This window comes from Microcaecilia unicolor, chromosome 3, assembly GCF_901765095.1.
Source record: "Microcaecilia unicolor chromosome 3, aMicUni1.1, whole genome shotgun sequence".
Taxonomy (NCBI): Eukaryota; Metazoa; Chordata; class Amphibia; order Gymnophiona; family Siphonopidae; genus Microcaecilia; species Microcaecilia unicolor.
This window is the reverse complement of record NC_044033.1, coordinates 112,374,581-112,396,007: the sequence shown is the minus strand read 5'-3', so window position 1 is coordinate 112,396,007 and position 21,427 is coordinate 112,374,581. Positions and strand designations below refer to the sequence as shown.

Genomic DNA, 21,427 nt, shown 5'->3' with positions numbered 1-21,427 from the left:
ACCAGATGCTGGAAAGAGGAGGGAGTGAGAGGGAGAGAAGCTGGATGGGGTAGGGTCAGAGAGGGTAGAGATATATTGGCACTGGAGACAAAGAGAGGGGAGAAGATGGACAGAGTAATATAGGGACACAGAGAAAAGGAGATACTAAACATGGAGGAAGACAGAGGTACAGAGATGGAAGAAGATGGAAGGATGGCAGAGAAAGAGGGAAAACAGATGGAAGGATGGCAGAGAAAGAGGGAAAACGGATGGAAGGGGAGAGAGACACTGGATGGAAGGATGCAGAGAGAAAGGGGAGAGACTGGAAGGATGTGGAGAGAGAAGGGACACTGAACAGAAAAGGGTAGAGAGACACTGGTTAGAAGGAGGGAGAGAGACATTAGATGGAAGGATCAGGAGAGAGGGTAGATGGGTAGAAGGATGGGGAGAGAAAGAGGGAAGACGCTGGATGGAAGGGTAGGGAGAAAGAGGTGACACTGGATGGAAGGATGCAGAAAGAAAGAGGGGAGACTATTGGAAGGATGGGGAGAGAGAGGGGAGACTGGAAGGATGGGGAGAGAAAGAAGAGAGCTGCTGGATGGAAAAGGAGAGTAGTGAAAGACTGGAGAATAAGAGGAAGGGGCATGGGGAGAATAAGGGTGAGAAAAAGATGAAAAGCCATAAGTAGATGAAGGAAATTAAAGAATGGATAGTAAGAATGAATTAAATCAGGACAGAGAGAGAGAGGCAGAAAAATATTGAAGAAAGCAAAGAAAAAGGAGAGAAAAATGACAAATGGCCAGGAAACCCTGGCAGAAGAGTTAAGTGAAAATGAAGGAAAGCAGAATCTAGAGACTGGGAGCAACACAATGAGAAAAAGTAAATGGCCATACAACAAAGGTAAAGAAATTAATTTTATTTTTAATTTAGGATAAAGTAATATGGTGGTAATAAAGTTTCAGAGACCAATACTTCCTTCCTTAGGTCAGGAGAGGATACCGTAACAGCATTATACTGACCTGAGGCAGGAGGTTTTGGCCTCTGAAAGCTCACTGAAAAGGATTAGGCTATTAAATAAATTGTCTGAAATCGGATGCACTGAAAAGCAGCACTTTACCCTGTGTGACAAATGCATCTGAGTGTGACTAAATTTTGCTGGGGGGGAGCGGTACAGAGAAAATTTTGTGCCCACCCACTTTGGGTTCAGGCCCACCCAAAATTGGCAGTCTGGCTACGCCACTGCTGCACAGTCAGGGGGAATTCTATAAATGGTGCTCAGAAATTGGCACCAGAAAAAAATTGATGCTAAGCACTATTCTATAAAGAGTGCTACAGGATGAGCACCAGTTACAGAACTGCTTAAAGCCAATTCCCACACCCAAAAGAGGTGGTGGCAAGTGCTACCACATTAATGTCATTTAGATTTTGCTCACACCTTTTTTAGTAGTAGCTCAAGATGAGTTACATTTAGGTATGGAGGGCTCACAATCTAAGTTTGTACCTGAGGCAATGGAGGGTTAAGTGACTTGCCCAAGATCACAAGGAGCAGCAGTGGGATTTGAACTGGCCACCTCTGGATTGCAAGACCAGTGTTCTAACCACTAGACCACTCCTTTTGCAGGACGCAATCTCTAATAGAAAAATTAGCACGAGACCTGCAAAAATTCAAAAATACAGAAAACCCCTATTTTGGGACTGCATTACAAATGGGCTTAGCATGTAGGAAAAGTCCCAAATTAAAACACACGAAGCACATTTCTTAACACATTTTAGTAAAAGGGGCCCTTAATAAAGTATAAAGTTTAAAAATATATATGTTCCTAATGAAATAGGATACCTGACTTTGTGGTCAGGCTAGCTACCCAATAAAATATTTAAAAGTATTCCTTAACTAAAATCTACCCTGATGTAATCCAATCAGGTATAGCTCTGGACATACCTTGAGAAGTAAAGCTTCTCAAAAAACCCCAAATAAGTTCTCTCTCCAGTTCAGAACTTCATAAATATAAAATCAGTCCCAGTTTTATTTCTCTGAATTTTTATTGTCAGTCAAAAGATTTACTTTTAATTTTGCTTCAATACTTGGATTCCCTTTACTTATTCTGAGCCGGTTTTGAACTCAGTTAAATTTTCCAGAAGCAAGTATGATCACTCAGCTTGCCAACATACAAGCTCTCATTAGCTTAGAACTTCTGAACACCGGTTCATAATACTTCAAACTGCAGGGAGGTTTCTCTCTTTATGAAACCTAAGAGAGATTTTCTTTATCCTCATATAGGCTTTATACTATCATTTAAACTCAGTCACAACTTTTCAATTTAAACTGCTTCAAGCTGGGACTCTTTCACTCTAAGCAGCTGAACTGTTTTTAATTGGAATATTTTCCCAAGAGCACATACATTCACTGAGTCTTCATTTTTTAAAGAAATCGTCTGCAACGTACACAAACTTTCCCAGTACAATTGTTTCTTTCTCACAGCAGCGGCCTTTCTCCTGAAACCCTGCAATTATACCACACGCTGTCCTCCCTGGACTCGGGCAGCCAATCAGAGAGCCTTTAGCTGCCATCAGCTGTCATGCCAGCTACCATGCCCTGCCACTGCCCCAGCTCAGCTGTCATGCCCTGCCAGTCCAGCTCAGTGCTATGCTTATGCTTTATACCACACACACACACACACGCAACCCAAAACCACCAGCCCTGCTCTTCCCGGAGCCCTGACTAGGGTTTGAAAAAAAAAAAAAGCAGCTTTATTGTTGACCAAGGATTACATTAAGATTGATGGCAGTTACAGAGAAATGAGCATTCTCAAGAGCTTCGTGTGCTCAAATAATCAGTGAATGTTCGAGGCAAATCTTCATCATCATCCCAGCAGCTGCAGCCCTTCCTTCCAGGAACTTCCTTCCTTTCTTTGGGCTGCAGGGAGGGCCGCTGAGTTTATAAACTTGGGCACCGACTGAGAGACATGACACAGATTTCACCGGGGGAAGGATCGCAGGAGCTGCTCCGAGTTTCTACACCAGCAATCGACCGCAGCCTCCCGGCCAGCCAGCGGATTTCTTTCTCATCCTGACGGCTGCTCCTACTTTGTCCTCGGCGGGGACCACCATGCTACTTTTGGCGATCTTTTTCATCTGCCTCCGGCCCGTGCTCTCCTCCCATGTGGATCAGCCAAAGAACACGGCGGTCTGCATCGAGAAGTATTGCTACACTTTATTCTGGTCCACGAAACGCTTCCAAGGCGCGAACAAGCTGTGCGAGAAGTTAGGCGGCCATCTGATGACTGTGCGCTCCACGGTGGCCGCGGATGCCATCTCCCAAATGATGGGAGGAGGAGGAGCAGCAGCCGGGACCGGGTCGCCGGTTCTCTGGATCGGCCTGCAGCTGCCCCAGGGCTGCACGGACCCCGCCAAGAGGCTGAGGGGCTTCCAGTGGGTGACGGGCGACGAGCAGAGCGACTACAGCAACTGGCAGGGCAACGGGACGACGTGTGAGCCCCGCTGTGTCACCGTGCTGCCCGACCAGAGCTGGCAAGAGACGGACTGCGCCGCCAAGGCCGACGGCTTCCTGTGCGAATTCACCTTCGGCGCCACCTGCAGCCCGGTGACAGCGACCCCCGGCCAAACCGTGCTCTACAACACCACCTTCGGCATCGAGGGAGGCGATTTCCTGGCGCTGCCCCCCGGGACCCGGGCGCTGATCCCCTCGCTGGGGCTGGAGCTGCTGTGCGCGGGCGACGGGCGCTGGAGCCGGGAGGCTGCCGGCGCCTGGGACTGCGAGGTGGAGCGTGGAGGCTGCGGGCACACGTGCCAGGACTCCCGCTGCTCCTGCCCCGCGGGGCAGCGGCTGGCTGCGGACGGGCGCAGCTGCTCCCCGCCCCCCGGCCCTTGTGAACCTTCCCCGTGCCAGCACATGTGCTTCCCGCACGGCGGGGACTTCTTGTGCATGTGTCACGAGGGCTTCGAGCTGGAGGAAGACGGGCTGCGCTGCAGGGACATTGACGACTGTGCACTAGTGCCCAGCGTGTGCGAGCAGGGCTGCAGCAACCTGCCGGGCGCCTTCCGCTGCCACTGTTTTCAGGGCTACGAGGAGGTGAACGGCAAGTGTGAGGACACGGACGAGTGCCTGGAGCCCAGCTTCTACCTGCAGTGCGAGCACGAGTGCAGAAACCTGCCAGGCGGCTTTGAGTGCCTGTGCGATCCGCCCTACGTCCTGGACCCCCAACGCCCGGGCCGATGCAAATTGTTCTGCAACACCACCGAGTGCCCGGCTAAGTGCACCCAGCACCCGCCCAGCTGCGAATGCCCCGATGGCTTCCTGATCGACGATGCTGACAGCAGCAACCCGATCTGCGTTGACATCGACGACTGCGATTCAGTCACTTGTGACTTTGAGTGCCTCAATCTTCCCGGCGCCTATGAATGCCTCTGTCCCCCGGGCCAGCTCCTCCAAGCTGACAAAACGTCCTGCAGACCGGAGGGCGACGAGGGATCCGGTGCTACGGACGAGCCTGAATACTCGACTGCCAGGATGCCTTTCACGACAGCTGCTCCTCCGGTCCTGGACAGCTTTGGTTTAGGTATCCTGCTGGGAGTCATCGTGGGCATGCTGCTAATGATTTTCTTGATAGCCCTCATTCACTGTTTATTGAAAAAGCACTATGCAGCAAAAAGAGCCCTGGATTACAAATGTCATAGCACGGAAAAAGAAGTGGTGCTCCAGAAAGTAACATCAGACTGTCCTTCTAATCCCAATCATGCTGACCCCTCTAACATAACAATAAAGTAGCTGAGCTTGGGGAAAGTAATATTAAACCCCGTAAACACCTGGAGCACCGGACTCTTGTGAAAGCTTGGGGAAGTAATAGTAAAAGTATAAACATCTGGGACACCAGAGTCTTGTGACAGCTTGGGGGAAGTAATTTTAAACGTGTAAACATCTGGAACACCAGACTCTTGTGACAGCTTGGGGAAGTTATAGTAAAAGTGTAAACATCTGGGACACCAGACTCTTGTGAAAGCCTGGGGAAGTAATATTAAACGTGTAAACATCTGGAACACCAGACTCTTGTGACAGCTTGGGGAAGTTATAGTAAAAGTGTAAACATCTGGGACACCAGACTCTTGTGAAAGCCCGGGGAAGTAATATTAAACGTGTAAACATCTGGGACACCAGACTCTTGTGAGGGTAATGCTACCCGTTGGCTTTTGTCGGGTCAGATAAGTGGACAGCTCTTCTCGAAAACTTGATCTACAAAAAGCCAAACACCTATGCAATATAGTAATATAAAAAGACTTAATATATTAATCAGACTGATGGTTGAGAAAGGGGGAAGTTTGTTGTGTCTTCTTTGTGTGTATGTGTGTGTGCATGTGTAAATACACATCGTTGTTATCCTGATTTATTTACACTTTAGGAATGCTGATTTTAGGTTGTTTTGTTTTATTTTGAAAAAAATTGTTAAAGTGATGTGGTAGCCGCATTAGTCTACTTTTAAAGGTAATACATAGAAATAAAACAAAACAGAGAAAAGAAAATAAGATGATATCTTTTTTATTGGGACTAAAAATGTATTGTTAGTCCAATAAAAAAGGTATCATCTTATTTTTGAAAAATTGTTAGTAGCACACACCTATTTGAGGGGAAGCGGATGTCTATTTGTTTTTCCTTTGAGTAACTTTTGTACTTCCTTCTTGTCACTTTAATAGTTTGACCTGTTTCTTGTCCTGATCTTTTCAGACTTTTTTTTTTTTAAGAAACCTGGTTTTTGTGGCTTCCATGGTATGTTGACTTGTCAACTTTCTTTCTAAATCGAGATTGTACTGATCAAAATCAGAACTGCTGATCGCCTTATCACACTGCTGCCTTCTTTGCTTTTTGTTTTTAAAGAAAACCTGAATTATTTTTTTTCCTATAACTGCTAATTTGGTTTTCCTGAAAGCTCTTGGCTCACATGTTTATCATTTCACGATAGAGACACACTGATTGATACCAGTGACCTGGATTATCAAAACTTCTCTCCCTTTTTCGCGGGAAGAGGCATGTAAGTAAAATGATGAAGGGTCGAATATCACACAAGTATGTTTGCTCTAGTCAATTTTATTTTCTTTAAGAGTTACCCAATTCTGAGTGTAGACTCGGCTGTAAAATTTTACCATGTTTTGTAAATGAGACAATTGTGAATAGTTATTTATTTTTTTTGCTGGAGCTACATCATATGAAGAATGATGGGTGTTTTCATGTGTACAAAATAAATCTTTGTTTCCTAGACTCTGAAAAGTCAGTGATGAAAAGTCTTTTTTTTTTAATCAAACCTGTTTTGATACTTCTAGGTAATGACCATTAAAATAGTTACCCGCTACACTTTGATTAATTTGGTATTGGTTTTGAAAGACCCGCCTTCTTCCTAAATCACAAATCCCGCATTACCCAGTATTTCCATTAAAAAGGACCTTTCCATCAAGGAATTCACAAAGGCTCATGCCCTCACCATACCATCAACTCTTAGACCCACACAAGTAGAATTACACTGTGTTTGGCAATACAGATATGTGGAAATCTGGGTCAGCAAGCAAGTACGTTTATTTATTTATTTATCATGTATGTAGCTGTCACTTGCTCTGATTTTTAAAAACAGTAGGCTAGAAATCTTTTAAATAGAAGAGATATAGGGAAATTTGAAAAGGTACAGAGAAGGGCAACAAAAATGATAAATGGGATGGGGCAACATCCCTATGAGGAAAGGCTAAAGAGTTTGGACTTTTCAGCTTGGAGAACAGACAGCTATGACAGAGGTCTATAAAATAAATACTGAGTTGAGTGGAATTAGGTAATGTGAATGGCTTGTTTACTCTTTTTAAAAACACAAGGACTAGGGGGCCTATAATGAAGCTACAGTGGTTCCCAAACCTGGTCCTGGAGGCACCAAAGTCAGTCAGGTTTTCAGCATATCCACAATGAATATTCATGAGAGAGATCTGCATGCAGTGGAGGCAGTGAATACAAATCTCTCTCGTGAATATTTACTGTGGATATGCTGAAAACCTGACTGGCTGGGGTGCCTCCAGGCCAGGTTTGGGAATCACTAAGCAGTACATTTAAAAAAAAAATCAGAGAAAATATTTCTTCACTCAAGGTGTAATTAAGCTCTGGAATTTATTACCAGAGAATGTGGTAAAAGCAATTAGCTTTGCAGCCTTTAAAAAAAAAAAGGTTTGAACAGTTCCTAAAAGAAAAGTCCGTAAGCCATTGTTAACATAGACTTGGGAAAATCCTCTGCTTAATCCTGGAATAAGCTGTATAAAATCTGTCTTACTGTTTGGGATCTTGCCAGATACTTGTGACCTTGATCAACCACTGTGGAAGCAGGATACTGGGCTTGATGGACCTTCGGTCTGTCCCAGTGTCGCAAGGCTTATGTTCTTACGATATCTGGAAACAAGGACTAACAAGTTATAGGTGATATCATTTTACTGGATTAAATGTTTCTTTGACAAGCTTTAGCGAGTTCTCTCCATCTCAAGAGGATAACTCTCCAAAGCTTGTCAAAGAAACCTCAAGTTAATCTTTGACTGTAACCACAGAAAGCATGTAGATCAAGTCCCACTCCCCTTCCTTTAGTCCAAGGCAACGGTTCCCAAACCTGGTCCTTAGCTGGCTAACTGCTAATATTCAGCACTAAATAGCAAGTTATCTCTGCTGAATATCAGCACTTAGCAGCTAGCTGCTAACCGGCTATGGGGCCCTTTTACTAAGGGGCGAAGGCACCTACGCATACCCAATGGGTGGCAATTTGGAACTACCGCCTGGCTACTCGTGGCCCGGGTGATAAGTTCATTTAGTACGCATGTCCAGTAGGTGCGCCTTGACGCTAACCGGGCGGTTAATCGGCATTGTATGCATGCTGATGATCAGCGGCATACCAAGGGCGGGGCGGTGGGGGCAGTCCGCCCTGGGTGCACGCCGCTGGAGGGTTGCAGAGAGCAGCCGCGCGCCTGTCGGCTCTGCTGGTTCCCTGCTCCCTCTGCCCCGGAACAAGTTACTTCCTGTTCCGAGGCAGAGGGAACCAGCGGAGCTGAGAGCCGCGCGACTGCTCCCATCAGCTAAGTATGCACCCGGGGTGGGGTGATGCGCCAGAGGGGGTGTCATTGCACGGGGGGGGGGGGTCGTGCTGCACCTGGGGGGGGGGTGACCTAGGTAATCATCAGCAGTGACCTAGGATCGTCACTGCTGATGATTACCACCCACTTAATGCATGAGACCTTACCGCTAAGTCAATGGGTGGTGGTAAGGTCTGAGGCCCAAAATGGACACGCGCCGATTTTCATTTTGCCACACGTCCATTTTCGGCCAAAAAAAAAAAGGCATTTTTTGCAGGTGCGCTGAAAAAGAACCTGCGCGCATTCAATACATGCATCCACACCAGCGCAGGCCACTTTTCGGCACACCTTAGTAAAAGGACCCCTAGGTCACCCGATTTATGTGGCTAAGCATGAATATTTAGCACTAACCGGCTATGTTTAGTGGTTAAAACAGGCCACATAAATAGCAGGCCGATCTCTTTTTTTAAATTGAAATTATAAATTCTATGCACTACAATTGAATACAAGGAAGTACCATAAGAAAGATCAAACAAAGGGTATATCTTTAACCTTAAGCACTTAACCGGTGAGCACCAAATATCGGTTTAACCGGTTATGTTGCCACGGACAAAATTGAAACCAGATATTCAATGCTGGTCACCGGATACGGCCCGGTATTGAAGGAATATCCGGGGTCAGCACCAGTGGTGGCAGCTAACCAACCACACTGCCTGCCACCAGCTGAATATTAGGGGGGGCACAATAAGGGCCCTGTTTACTAAGGTGTGTTAGCATTTTTAACATGCCTACAATTAGCGCGTGCACTAACCGTGTAGGCACCTATAGGGATATTGTAGGCGCGTACATGGTTAATGCGAGTACGTGGTTAACGCACATTTATTTATGCGACTATAATGCACCTTAGTAAACAGGGCCCTAAGCTAGTATTTTGTAAAAGTCAGTCTGTGCCGAGTACCCAGTACAGAATGCTAGCTTAGCGCAGCTCATCCTGGCACCTAATTTTGGGTGTCATTTATTGAATTTCCCCCTTATCGTGTGGTTAATTCGCTGTTCCCTCTAAGCTGAATGGGAGTCCTCCAACTGCATTGCTGCCAGTGGGTGGCGGTGTTTCAATATTGTGATTCACTCAATCAGCTGTTCTGCTGACAGATCACATTTCCCTGGCATCCATTACCAGTTTTACTCAAGGTCTTTATACAGACTGACTCACTGCTGCCAGTTTCTGCATCATGCAGCTTCTATTTTTCATATCCTCTGCGTTCAAGACTCCTGAGGCAGGCATGTTTTGCCGAAATAAGGTGCCATGTCAAAGTCTTTATTCAAGACCAATGAAGAGTATTTTCCTACGTTTGGGGGTCCTGTGGTCACCTTGGAAGAGCCGTCATCCTTTTCCCACTCCGTTGTTCTTGTGCTTCTGCTTGTGGAACTTCCGTGTTCAACAACTTCTCTGGCTGTTGTTTATCAATATTGTGTTTTCAATGGCTACAAACAGGCAGGTTCCCTGGAGTCCTGTAGAGCTTGCCTGCCCCTCACTATTGAAAATGTGATAGTGAAACAGCGCTACCCACTGGCAGGACTGTATGTGGAGGACTCCTACTCAGCTTGGAGGGAACCGGGGTTAACATGCAAAAACCTGCTACCACATGACTGTGTTAAGGAGTTTAGCAGTAGTTTCTGCACAATAAATCTTGCATTGCTGAATTTTGTAGAATTTTTCTTTCAGGGGACATGGCATGGGCAGAAAGTAGGCATGGAAGCTTTAGCCATCTGACTAATACACTGTTAATGCAAGACCTATGAAATAGGAGGCAGTAAGTGCTGCGTTAACTCTCTGCAGGTACTGCATGCTAATGGGAACATTAATGCACAACCCACAATAAAAATCTAGAGGGAACGCCCCCAAAAGGTGCCTTGTTGTTACATCTGGGCTTTCGAGAATGATAAATTCTGCATTACAGTGTGTTAAGCAGGGACATAGCCAGACTTTGGCTGGAGGGGGGTCCAGAGCCCAAGGTGAGGGGGCACATTTTAGCCCCCCCGGTGCTGCTGACACCCCCCTGCCATTGCCAACACCCCCCCCACCACCCCCGCTGCCCCACCGCCGCCACCAACTTTGACCCCCCCTGCCAATGACCCTCTCGACCCCCTCCCGCCGCCAACCCTCCCCCGCTGTTGCCTACCTTTGCTGGCAAGGGACCCCAACCCCCGCCAGCCGAGGTTCTCTTCTTCCTTCGTTCTGTTTCTGAGTCTGGCCCTGGACCCCCCCTGCCGAAGACCCACCCGACCCCCCCTCCCGCCGCCAACCTGCCATCGCCGTCACCTGCCTTTGATGGCGGGGGACCCCAACCTCTGCCAGCCGAGGTCCTCTTCTTCTCGCAAAAGGCTTCCTTGTTTCTGACGTGTGCAGGACATCAGAAACAGAAGGAAGCCTTTTGCGAGAAGAAGAGGACCTCGGCTGGCGGGGGTTGGGGTCCCCGCCAGCAAAGGTTGGTGACGGCGGGAGGGGGGTCGAGAGGGTCGGCGGCAGGAAGGAGGCAAAGTTGGCAATGGCGGGGCGGGGGTGTCAGCGGTGCTGGGGAGGCTAAAATGTGGCCCCTCACCTCGGGCTCTGGACCCCCCCTCCCGCCGAAGTCTGGCTATGCCCCTGGCTGACCCATCAGAACAAAGACAGTAGAAATAATCAGGAAATGGCAGTAGGTAGACAAATGAATCACTCTGCTGCTCCCCAGTATCTCTCCACACTCGTCCTTCCCTACACCCCTTCCCGTGCACTCCGCTCCATGGATAAATCCTTCTTATCTGTTCCCTTCTCCACTACTGCCAACTCCAGACTTCGCGCCTTCTGTCTCGCTGCACCCTACGCCTGGAATAAACTTCCTGAGCCCCTACGTCTTGCCCCATCCTTGGCCACCTTTAAATCTAGACTGAAAGCCCACCTCTTTGACATTGCTTTTGACTCGTAACCACTTGTAACTACTCGCCTCCACCTACCCTCCTCTCTTCCTTCCCATTCACATTAATTGATTTGATTACTTTATTTATTTTTTGTCTATTAGATTGTAAGCTCTTTGAGCAGGGACTGTCTTTCTTCTATGTTTGTGCAGCGCTGCGTACGCCTTGTAGCGCTATAGAAATGCTAAATAGTAGTAGTAGTAGTAAAGAGAGGAGACCTTTGCAGAATAGACCACTAGTAGCAAATTTTATACAAACATGCTGTACATGTGAGACTACATTACGCACAATGCATTGCTCGCATACCATGGCAGAGAGTGACTACTGCACTAAAAATCCTATAAAGTGAGAATAACATTAAAGGCACTGAATACATTTTAGAGCTACGTTATAAAACGCACTTAATGGTAGCTATGCTCCTGCACTCCTACTTCTAAATGTCAGTGTAATTATTTTCGATTCAAGGAAATCAAATATGATGTCATATTATGCTACTAGTAAGTTTTAGTACTATTATATCAGTTTAATTTACAGCCATTATTACTATTTTAGTTGGCTCACCACAGAAACAATTCTCAGATTGCTTCATCTTTCCAAGGTCTAATGCAACATTCTCTGCACTGCAGAAGTAAATCAATTTTTATTTTTGATTTCAACTCTCTTTGAAATAAACCCAAGTTTAATTACTGCTACCTATAATTTTCAATGAGTAAAGGATTGACAGGAAGAACAGCGCAGTGCTTTAAATTTACAGCAGACAGACAAGCAATAGCTGTAAATTGCCTTGCTATTTTAGAAAGTTGGCTATTTACACTTGGGGATGCTCATCATGTTTCTTTTGCTGGAGGTGTGATAGAGGCTGAGAGGGAATGGTTTGGGTGGGTCTAACACATAGGTATAGATTTCTCATCTTAGAAGGGGAATCCACATTGATGTGAAAAAAATCTAGACACTGGCATGTACATCTCCCTCAGGTATGCATAAGTGACAGCTTTAAGGGGCAAGAATAAAGTCCAAAGTCTGCCCCCACCCCCACCATCCCACTGACATCATTCCCCTAACCCCCCACAGCATCAGCTCCCCTTGTCATCTGATCCCGCTGAGACAATTCCCACCCAATCAACTGATGCCCCCACTCCATCCAACCTCCCCTCTGTGTTGAAAGAGCCTCCTGTAAAATACGATGAGAATTTTCCACATTCTGACTTGGACTTGTGAATTCTCCTATCTAAAATCTGCATCCACATACATTGGACTGACATCCTAGCAAATATCTAGAATCACTTGGACAAGAAATAAGATGTGGCAAACAGGAAACAATATCCATAGTGTTAGTTTCTATCAAAGAACGCAGAGCCCTTTAAGCAGCAGGAAAGGGAACAAAGTAATAGCTGCCTTGTCTCAAAACGCTGCTGTTTGTGTCCTAAAACCGCTCAACTTGCTCACCCTGGAACATTTTTTTTATTTCACTCACTGCTGTCCTCCAGTTTGCTAAAATGATATATCCCTCTGGGTCAACTGAAGCACCAAGGGGTCGATATTGAAAATGATTTAACCAGGAAGGAAGACTTCTGCCCAGTTAAATCGCACTGGATGGCCCACCGCTAATATTCAGCATCACTTAATTAGATAGTGCTGCAGGATATTACCACTGGCCACTGTGGCACTATCAAGGAAGTGCTGGGGCAGTATGGGGGCAGAATCGAGGTGAACCTGGAAGTTATCCAGGCCCCTCAGATAATCAGTGCTGGTGCCTGGATAGCTAACCAGACATAAGGCTGCTAATGCAGTCCTAATTGTGCTCAACTACCTATCGGGATAAGGCACTGAATATTGGCTGTACCTGGATAACTTATGGGTGTCACCAAAATGCAGATATCAAGTACTGGTACCTGGCACTGAATATGCAGAGCCACTGCAGCTCCTTGTGATTCTAGGCAAGTCACTTACGGCCCCTTTTACTAAGCAGCGGTAGGGCTAACGCACGGGCAGCACATGTCAAATCAGCACTACCACCGGGTTAGCGCGGGCGCCTGGCAGTAATTCCAAAGTTGGCACACGCAGTTTCCTGTGGTAGAAAATGATAAACCCTTCTCTAAACAAAGAAGACTGAATGGGACATTAGTGGGTTATTTTCCTCTTTAATTGCAGACTTCATGAAGATAATTTTTTTATTTTCGACAGAAAGTGAGACCACTGCAGTTACACCGGTGATCTTCAGATAACTTTTATAAAAAACAGACGTGAACATTAAATTTTTCAACGAAGATCTGTAATCAGGAACCGCTATTTCATGTCACTAAATCCCCTCCAAGTTAATGTCAGCCCTCAGGACTCAGAGTGACTCATCACAAATGATCTTAAAAGTATAACTATCATTGGCTCTATGATCCTGTGAGTTTTGGAAAGCAGAAGCAACAGAACTGTGCAATTACAGTAACAAGGTTTTCATTTTTTCAGGGCTGTATGGATGCATTGCAGGTTGTTATACCTTTCATTGGACTAAAATTGGAATTATTGTGAGATGTTGAATGTGCCCGCACAAAAACTCATGTGCACTGCCATCCCTACTACAAATACTACTTATCATTTCTATAGCGCTACAAGACGTACGCAGCGCTGTACACTTGAACATAAAGAGACAGTCCCTGCTCGACAAAACTTACAATCTAATTAGGACAAACAGGACAATAAGAGATAAGGGAATAACAAAGGTGGGAATGATAAAATATGGGTACTTTACAAGTGAGGGTTAGGAGTTACAAGCAGCATCAAAAAGGTGGGCCTTTAGCCTAGATCTGAAGATGGCCAGAGATGGAGCTTGACATGCCGGGTCAGGGAGTCTATTCCAGGCATACGGTGCAGCAAGATAAAAGGAATGGAGTCTGGAGATAGCAGTGGAGGAAAAGGGTGCAGATAAGAGAGATTTACCCAGTGAACAGAACTCCCGGGTAGGAGTCCAGGGTGAGATAAGAGTGGAGAGGTACTGAGGAGGTGCAGAGTGAGTGCACTTGTAAGTCAATAAGAGGAATTTGAACTGAATGTGGAAATGGATAGGGAGCCAGTGAAATGACTTGAGGAGAGAGCTAATATAAGCTTAGCGACACTGGCGGAAATTATTATTATTATTATTTGTAGCATTTGTATCCCACATTTTCCCACCAATTTGCAGGCTCAATGTGGCTTACATTATGTCGTAATGGCGATCACCATTACCGGGTAGAGAATTACAAATGATATTGCATTAAGGCACATACATGGTAAAGTGGAATACAGAGTGGTATTGCATAGAAGTTCCTGCTTGATAGAATAGGTTATAACATAAGCCTGCAAGTCTTTCAAGTATGGAAATTGGAAAGTGTATCTTCTCATGACCTCAATGTTAACATCAGAGAAAGTACCTGCATATAATAAATGCAAACTACTTTTGGTTGTACCACAGAAAGGCAGTATATCAAATCCATGACCCTTTTTTCTTGCTCCATGTGCTGACTCAAAAGAACAGTACAATAATGCCCATTGGGTTGTTTTTTTTGTTACATTTGTACCCCACGCTTTCCCACTCATGGCAGGCTCAATGCGGCTTACATATACAGGTACTTATTTGTACTTGGGGCAATGGAGGGTTAAGTGACTTGCCCAGAGTCACAAGGAGCTGCCTGTGCCTGAAGTGGGAACTGAACTCAGTTCCCCAAGACCACAGTCCACCACCCTAACCACTAGGCCACTCCTCCACTCCAAAAGCAGTTACCGAATGCATGTTCAGCCTCCTGAAAATCCTGTGAATCTCACTGCTAAACTCTATGTAACCTCTTACTTCTACCAATCTCCCTGTGTGGACAATTATGATTTAGTTGGATGTGTTCTGTTAGTATTATCCCTGAAAGATCTTGGGAAGTCCTCTGTGTTGAAAGAGATATGTGGCAGTTTGTGCCTGTCAAGATGCCAGTCCAGTGGGTTCTGTAAAGTGGGTTTACGTTTCAGGAAGGTTAATGAACATCTAATCCATCTGGATCTTCCACCCTGGCAGTGTCCTGAAAGTGTGAACACTATAGTGCACTAGTAAACTGTGGAGCAAAGTAGATTTAGGCCAAGAAAGTTAGGAGCTAGAGTTTAAGTACCATCTACATGATGTGAGTGAAATAGTTCATACTATCCTTTGCTTTAAGATGAAAATCAATTAGTTTTCACTGGCGCATGGACTCAATGTGTAATTAAACTCTGGAATTTGTTGCCAGAGAGTGTGGTAAAAGCAGTTAGCTTAGCAGGGTTTAAAAAAGGGTTGGATAGCATCCTAAAAGAAAAGTCCATAGACCGTTATTAAAATGGATTTGGGAAAATCCACTGTTTATTTCTGGGATAAGCAGCATAAAATGTATTGTACTGTTTTGGAATCTTGCCAGGTACTTGTGACCTGGATTGGCCACCTTTGGAAACAGGATACTGGGCTTGATGGACCTTCGGTCTGTCCCAGTATGGCAACACTTATGTACTTATGAGTATGTGATGTATAGTCTGTCAATAAAAGGGGACACTTTGGAATCTCAAAAAGAGAGTGAAGCAGCACCACACCAAGGGCTGTGCGAATGGTGCAGCCACAAAGGGCGCAAATATGAAGGGGCAAAAAACATTGTTTACGGCCTATCATCTTCTCACATTAGTGGTGGCAACGTGGGCCAGGCAGGCGGAGCCAGTGGGTGAGCTGCACAGTTCACAAATATAGCTTGGTACAGTTCTTGGGTTAAGTGCTGCTAACTGGTGTTACTCAACACATTAGTATAATACATTGTACAAAGTATCAGCCTGCCTGTCCAACATTGCCGCCTGGATGTCTCACCGCCATCTGAAACTAAACATGACCAAGACTGAGCTTCTTATCTTTCCCCCTAAACCAACCTCTCCTCTTCCCCCATTCTCTATTTCTGTAGATAATACTCTCATCGTCCCTGTCTCATCAGCTCGTAACCTTGGGGATCATCTCTCTCCTTCTCTGAACATATTCAGCAGACTGCTAAAACCTGTTGTTTCATTCTATACAACATCAGCAAAATTCGCCCTTTCCTTTCTGAGCACACTACCAGAACCCTTATCCACACTCTTATCACCTCTCGCTTAGACTATTGCAACTTGCTTCTCACAGGTCTCCCACTTAGCCATCTCTCTCCTCTTCAATCTGTTCAAAATTCTTCCGCACTACTTATATTCCGCCAGTGTCGCTATGCTCATATTAGCCCTCTCCTCAAGTCACTTCACTGGCTCCCCATCCATTTCCGCATACAGTTCAAACTCCTCTTATTGCCTGATAAGTGCATTCACTCTTCAGCTCCTCAGTACCTCTCCACTCTCATCTCTCCCTACACTTCTCCCCGAGAACTCAGTTCACTGGGTAAATCTCTCTTATCTACACCCTTCTCCTCCACCGCTAACTCCAGACTCCGTTCCTTTTATCTTGCTGAACCATATGCCTGGAATAAACTTCCTGAGCCAGTCCGTCAAGCTCCATCTCTGGCTGTCTTCAAATCTAGGCTAAAAGCTCACCTTTTTGATGCTGCTTTTAACTCCTAACCCTTACTCACTTGTTCAGTACCCTTATTTTATCATCCCCACCTTAGTAATTCCCTTATCTCTTATTTGTCCTGTTTGCTGTCCTAATTAGATTGTAAGCTCTGACAAGCAGGGACTGTCTCTTCATGTTCAAGTGTACAGCGCTACGTACATCTAGTAGTGCTTTAGAAATGATAAGTAGTAGTAGTAAAGTACCCAATGTCAAACTCAAGGTTTGATTGACCAATTGTTTAATCAAATCAGATAATTATATTGGCTATAAGCTAAAATGCAATATGCATAAGACCTATTGTTTCTGAAATGAATGGGAATATGTCCTATCTCCTGTACTGCATTATTTATTATTTCTATACAAATTCAAAAAGAATGTTTAGCACAAGTAAATAATTTCTGTTTCATTTATTTATGTAGCCCCATCGATTCCCATGCAATTGTATGAAATAACTGCTTTGAGCATATTTAAACAAGGCAGTAGGCTGCCGACTGAAGTGTGGGGTTCTTGTCTTTAGTTCAAAGTGACATCCCAACTGCAGAGTGTTCAGAGCACATGCTCTACCCAGACTCTGAAGACACCACCTCTGGGGGTATTTTCGCACCCCCAACATATATCTCCTATGCTCCTGCTAATTGAAAGGGAAGAGCTCCACATGGCAGTCCACAGAAGAGTAAGCAGGAAATATTTTTGTCTCCCCACTCCTATTCTGGTTCCCCCTTGAAAACTCTTAGGTAATGCTTCACCAATGGATTGCAGAGGGAGGAGAGAACAGCAGTCTGCATCAGAGATGCTCGGTTAATGTTGCTGCTATTTGGCTTTCTGCCAGGTACTTGTGACCTAGATTGGACACTGTTGGAAACAGGATACTGGCTAGATGGACCATTGATCTGACCCAGTATGGCTATTCTTATGTTCTTATGAGAGGGACTGGGAAAGGGAATGAGAAAAAAAAGAAGGATCAGGCAGAGGGGCTGAGAGAAGCGCTAAGAGGAAAAGAAGGCTTATGGGAGTGAAAGGTACCAGGAGGGGCTGTGAGAAGAGAAAGGGGAAAAAGGATATGGGCCAATAAAAGGAAACATTGGTTTGGAGTGAATACTGCTTTGAGGGACCAGGAGGGGAGCTAGAAGAGGGAGTGTTTGTCAGGAAAAAGAGAAGACGGACAGTGAGAGGAAGAGAGGTGGAAAAGGCAGAGGGGCTGTATGGATGAGGAGGCAAAGGGAACTGACCTGGAGAGAGGAAGAAAACAGACAAAGGATCTGAGAGCAAGTTGGCTGGTAGAGGGAGCACAAACCCTACAATGAAGAGAAAGAAAAAAGATGAGAGAAGGGAGAAAGGGACACGAGCTGGGGGAGAGGAAGAGAAGCAGGAAGAGAAGGGAGAGGAGCTTAAAGAAGAGATGTCGGCTATGAAGACTCAAGAAGAAGAGTTGGGCAAGCGGACATGGGTTGAAAGAGGAACTGAAAGAGGTGAAGAAGACTGGGGGAGGAGCTGTGTGGTACTAATAGAAGGTTGATAGTGGAGGTAAGCTGAGAGAATGAGTATGAAAGGAGAGGGAAAAGAGAGGATCAGACAAGACAGAAAAAGGTATGAAGGAATCAGAAGAGTGCAAATTGCAAAACTAGGAGATTAGAGAATGTAACCAACTGTGATGACAGACTAAGATAGAAAGAGATAAGCATATGGAAAGAAGACAGAAACAAAGCTTTAAAAAGAGAATGAATGAGGAGGAAGAGATGACGCTAAGAGAAAGACAAAAGCAAACAGAGATAGATGATAAAGAAATCAAACTGAGTCAGTCATGAGACTGTGCCTGGGTCTGAGTGGTTAAGGGAAAAAACATTTGCAACAGAGGATATTGAACATACTAACACTATAGGAGATGTATATACTTCTTTGGCATAAACAGCAAAATATTTTTTGAACTCACATTCAATATGATAAAATACAAATTTAGATAAGATATTAGATATTGTCATGAGTGGAAGAATCTTTACCTCTTCAACTCTTTACCCTGTTGCTTTTTTTTTGGAGTGGATCAATATAGTGAACTGACCATAGACGATTTCTAAAGAGAAGGGGGGAGGGGGTTATATATGTGTAAGAAAAATTCTTGGTCAATTTATTAAATATGAGTGTTCCAATTCTGAGACAAAAAGTTTGCAAAAATATTTGTTCAGAAAGGGAGATAATATAATAATTTTATTTGAATTTATTGATTGTGAGTTCAAACTATTTTTTTTTTTGCAGCTTATAATTTTTTGTTTGACTAAAGTAATCAAGCATTTTTTTCTTTGATGGTGCATTTCTTTGGCTCCATCCCAAGACTCCTAAGGTCCCACTGGGGAGCTATCCTTTCCCAATACAACTTTCAACGAACTCACATCACCAAGTAAAATAATCACCAACCCTGACGAGCACAAGCAGCTATGCATTTGAAACGCAATTATATTAGCTCAGCCAGAGTCTAGAAAGGAGAAGATAGCAATTCCAGGCATATATTTCTTTTTATTATTGCATTTCACACTCTCACTTACTAAAGGTGCACAAGAAACAAAGATACCTAAGCCGGCAGCATTTTCACACCCACGATGGAACTGTCTGTCCTGGCAAGGCGCTGGCCAGGGTTGTCATAAAGTGGTAGTCCTCGTGATGGCCATGCCATGCCTGTAACAAGGATCGGGCTGCAGAGCTTCCTGCTGGAAGTCCAAGGGACTGTTATTGCACACTCGGCTCTTCAGGGCCGTGGCGTAATAGTCCACCGGCTCGTCGGTGCCGTTTCCAGCCAGCGCAGGCACACGATCCTCTGGAAGGACCTTTTAAAGTTCTCGGAGAAGAAGCCGTAGAGGATGGGGTTGGCGCAGCTGTTGGCGTAGCTGAGGATCAGGGAGACGTGATTGACGCTGGCGTCCATCTGGGGCAGGAAGAGGTTGAGGAGCTGCACCACGTAGAAAGGCATCCAGCAGATGACGAACACCGTCACCACCACCAGCACCATGCGGGTGATCTTCTTCTCCGACCTCCTCCTTTGCAGCCAGCCGGCCTTCAGCGCCACGGCCCGCGTCTTGACGATGATCAGCACGTAGCAGAGGCAGATGGCCGACACGGGCAGGAAGAAGCCCAGCAGGAAGGTGTAGACGACGAAAAACGCCGACCAGGCGGGCTGGGGCCAGAGCAGGTTGCAGACGACGGCGCCGTCCTCCGCGGTGACGGTGTCGGCGAAGACCAGGATGGGCGAGATGACCAGCAAGGAGACGATCCAGACGCAGACGTTGATGGCTTTGGCCACGGTGGGGCGCCTGTACTTGGCCGCGCGGAGCGGGTGCACCACGGCCACGTAGCGGTCCACGCTGAGCACCGTCAGGCAGAAGACGCTGGTGAACATGTTGACGCCGTCCAGGCTGAGCACGGTGCGGCACATGCCCGCGCCGAAGGGCCAGTGCCGCAGGGCGGCCGACGCGGCCAGGAAGGGCACGCTCAGCATGAACAGCTCGTCGGCGATGGCCAGGTTCAGGATGTAGATGTTGGTGGCCGTCTTCATCTTGGCGTAGCGCAGGATGACGAAGATCACCATCGAGTTGCCCAGCAGCCCGACCAGGCAGACGACGGCGTAGACGAACTGGATCACCACGGTGTGCGCGTCCCGCTTCCCCGCCTCCAGGTAGTCGGCGGCGGCGGTTTGGTTCGGGTTGTGATGGACCTGGTCCGGGGAGTCCGTCCCCGTCACGTCCCGGGACCGATTCTTGGGGCTCAGCAGCAGAAGCCGGCTGGCCTCCAGGGGGGAAAAAAGCAAATCGGGAGCTGCGGTCATTGCGAGAGTCCCATAAGAGCGCCTGAGCCACACACACACGCGCGCGCTGCTGCTGCTGCCGTTTGCCGAGATAGTGGTGGGGGTAAAAATGGATGGGAGGGAGGGAGAGAGGAGAGATGGATGATGCTGTCTCTGGCTGCTCTCCCAATGAGCAGTCTCAACGTGAAAGCGCATCTCTGGCTTTTCGTTTTGCAACTTCTCATTAATCCATTGCTTTGATTGAAAGGATGAGTATATGTCTAGTTGGAGCCGACTCTGTGGGTGCAGGAGCACCCCCCCCCCCCCCAATATTGAGAAAATTCCTTCTATGTGTCCAGGGAAGGGTTATTTTCATTGGCTCCTATGTAATACAGTTGTCATAGGCTTTAAGGAGTGAAGGCAATTGTGTAGCCCAACTCTTACACCTTTCAGGGGACAAGTGATTTTGCGCCTTGAGCTATGGCTGAAATATGCCAGGCTGTAAGAAGTTGTTTCCAGGAAAAGGACGGCTTTCTCATCAGCTAAATCAGGAATAATACAGTTGTCAACTACTACAATGTGTAATTTATATATCTCTGTGGATAGATTTCACTTAAAATATTTGAAATTTAAAAAAAATAGGACAGCACTGCACACTTATGGGGCTCAGCGTTGCAATTTCAAAGTGTGATTTGTAAGCAATCTGCATTTTGGTTGCAATTCATTAAAGTCAGTGTCTTAAGTTTTGTTGGGTTTTTTTTGCCAATATAGAGTTTATTTATTCAACCATCAGATAAATGATTCTTTGGATAGACCGAGACAAGCCAACGCAAACGCTTTTAAACCATATACAGAACATTCACAACACAAAGAACAGACTTTTTTGAAAGGAACAAAAACTGGTCCCTCAGGAACATTGTATGTATTTTTATTGAAAGCAGCTATGATAAGAAAGTGCTTGCCTGAAGAGAATGTGAACAATGACTAAAAACCATTTGTTTGACATTTTTTTTCATAGTTAACATTTTTAAATCCATCTTGTTAAGTCACAAGCACAAAATACCTACACT

The 21,427-nt window shown here is 45.8% G+C and overlaps 2 protein-coding genes across 2 annotated transcripts; one reads left to right on the top strand and one right to left on the bottom strand.

The window, feature by feature from the left end:
• The first annotated feature begins 2,053 nt into the window (after positions 1 to 2,053).
• Positions 2,054 to 5,481, top strand: THBD (thrombomodulin). Its single transcript, XM_030196290.1, has 2 exons — positions 2,054 to 4,772; positions 4,872 to 5,481. Exon 1 carries the CDS (start codon positions 3,086 to 3,088, stop codon positions 4,763 to 4,765), a length of 1,680 nt encoding a protein of 559 aa, XP_030052150.1. The 5' UTR covers positions 2,054 to 3,085; the 3' UTR covers positions 4,766 to 4,772; positions 4,872 to 5,481.
• Positions 5,482 to 19,085: 13,604 nt separating this feature from the next.
• SSTR4 (somatostatin receptor 4) lies at positions 19,086 to 20,425 on the bottom strand. Its single transcript, XM_030194941.1, is given in 2 exon segments — positions 19,086 to 19,376; positions 19,379 to 20,425. Coding segments are annotated over 2 exon segments (1,179 nt in total). The 5' UTR covers positions 20,400 to 20,425; the 3' UTR covers positions 19,086 to 19,218.
• Positions 20,426 to 21,427: the final 1,002 nt, after the last annotated feature.

Bases quoted from the DNA above. Each gene is read 5' to 3' on its own strand.
- THBD (XM_030196290.1), top strand. From the start codon at position 3,086: ATGCTACTTTTGGCGATCTTTTTCATCTGCCTCCGGCCCGTGCTCTCC.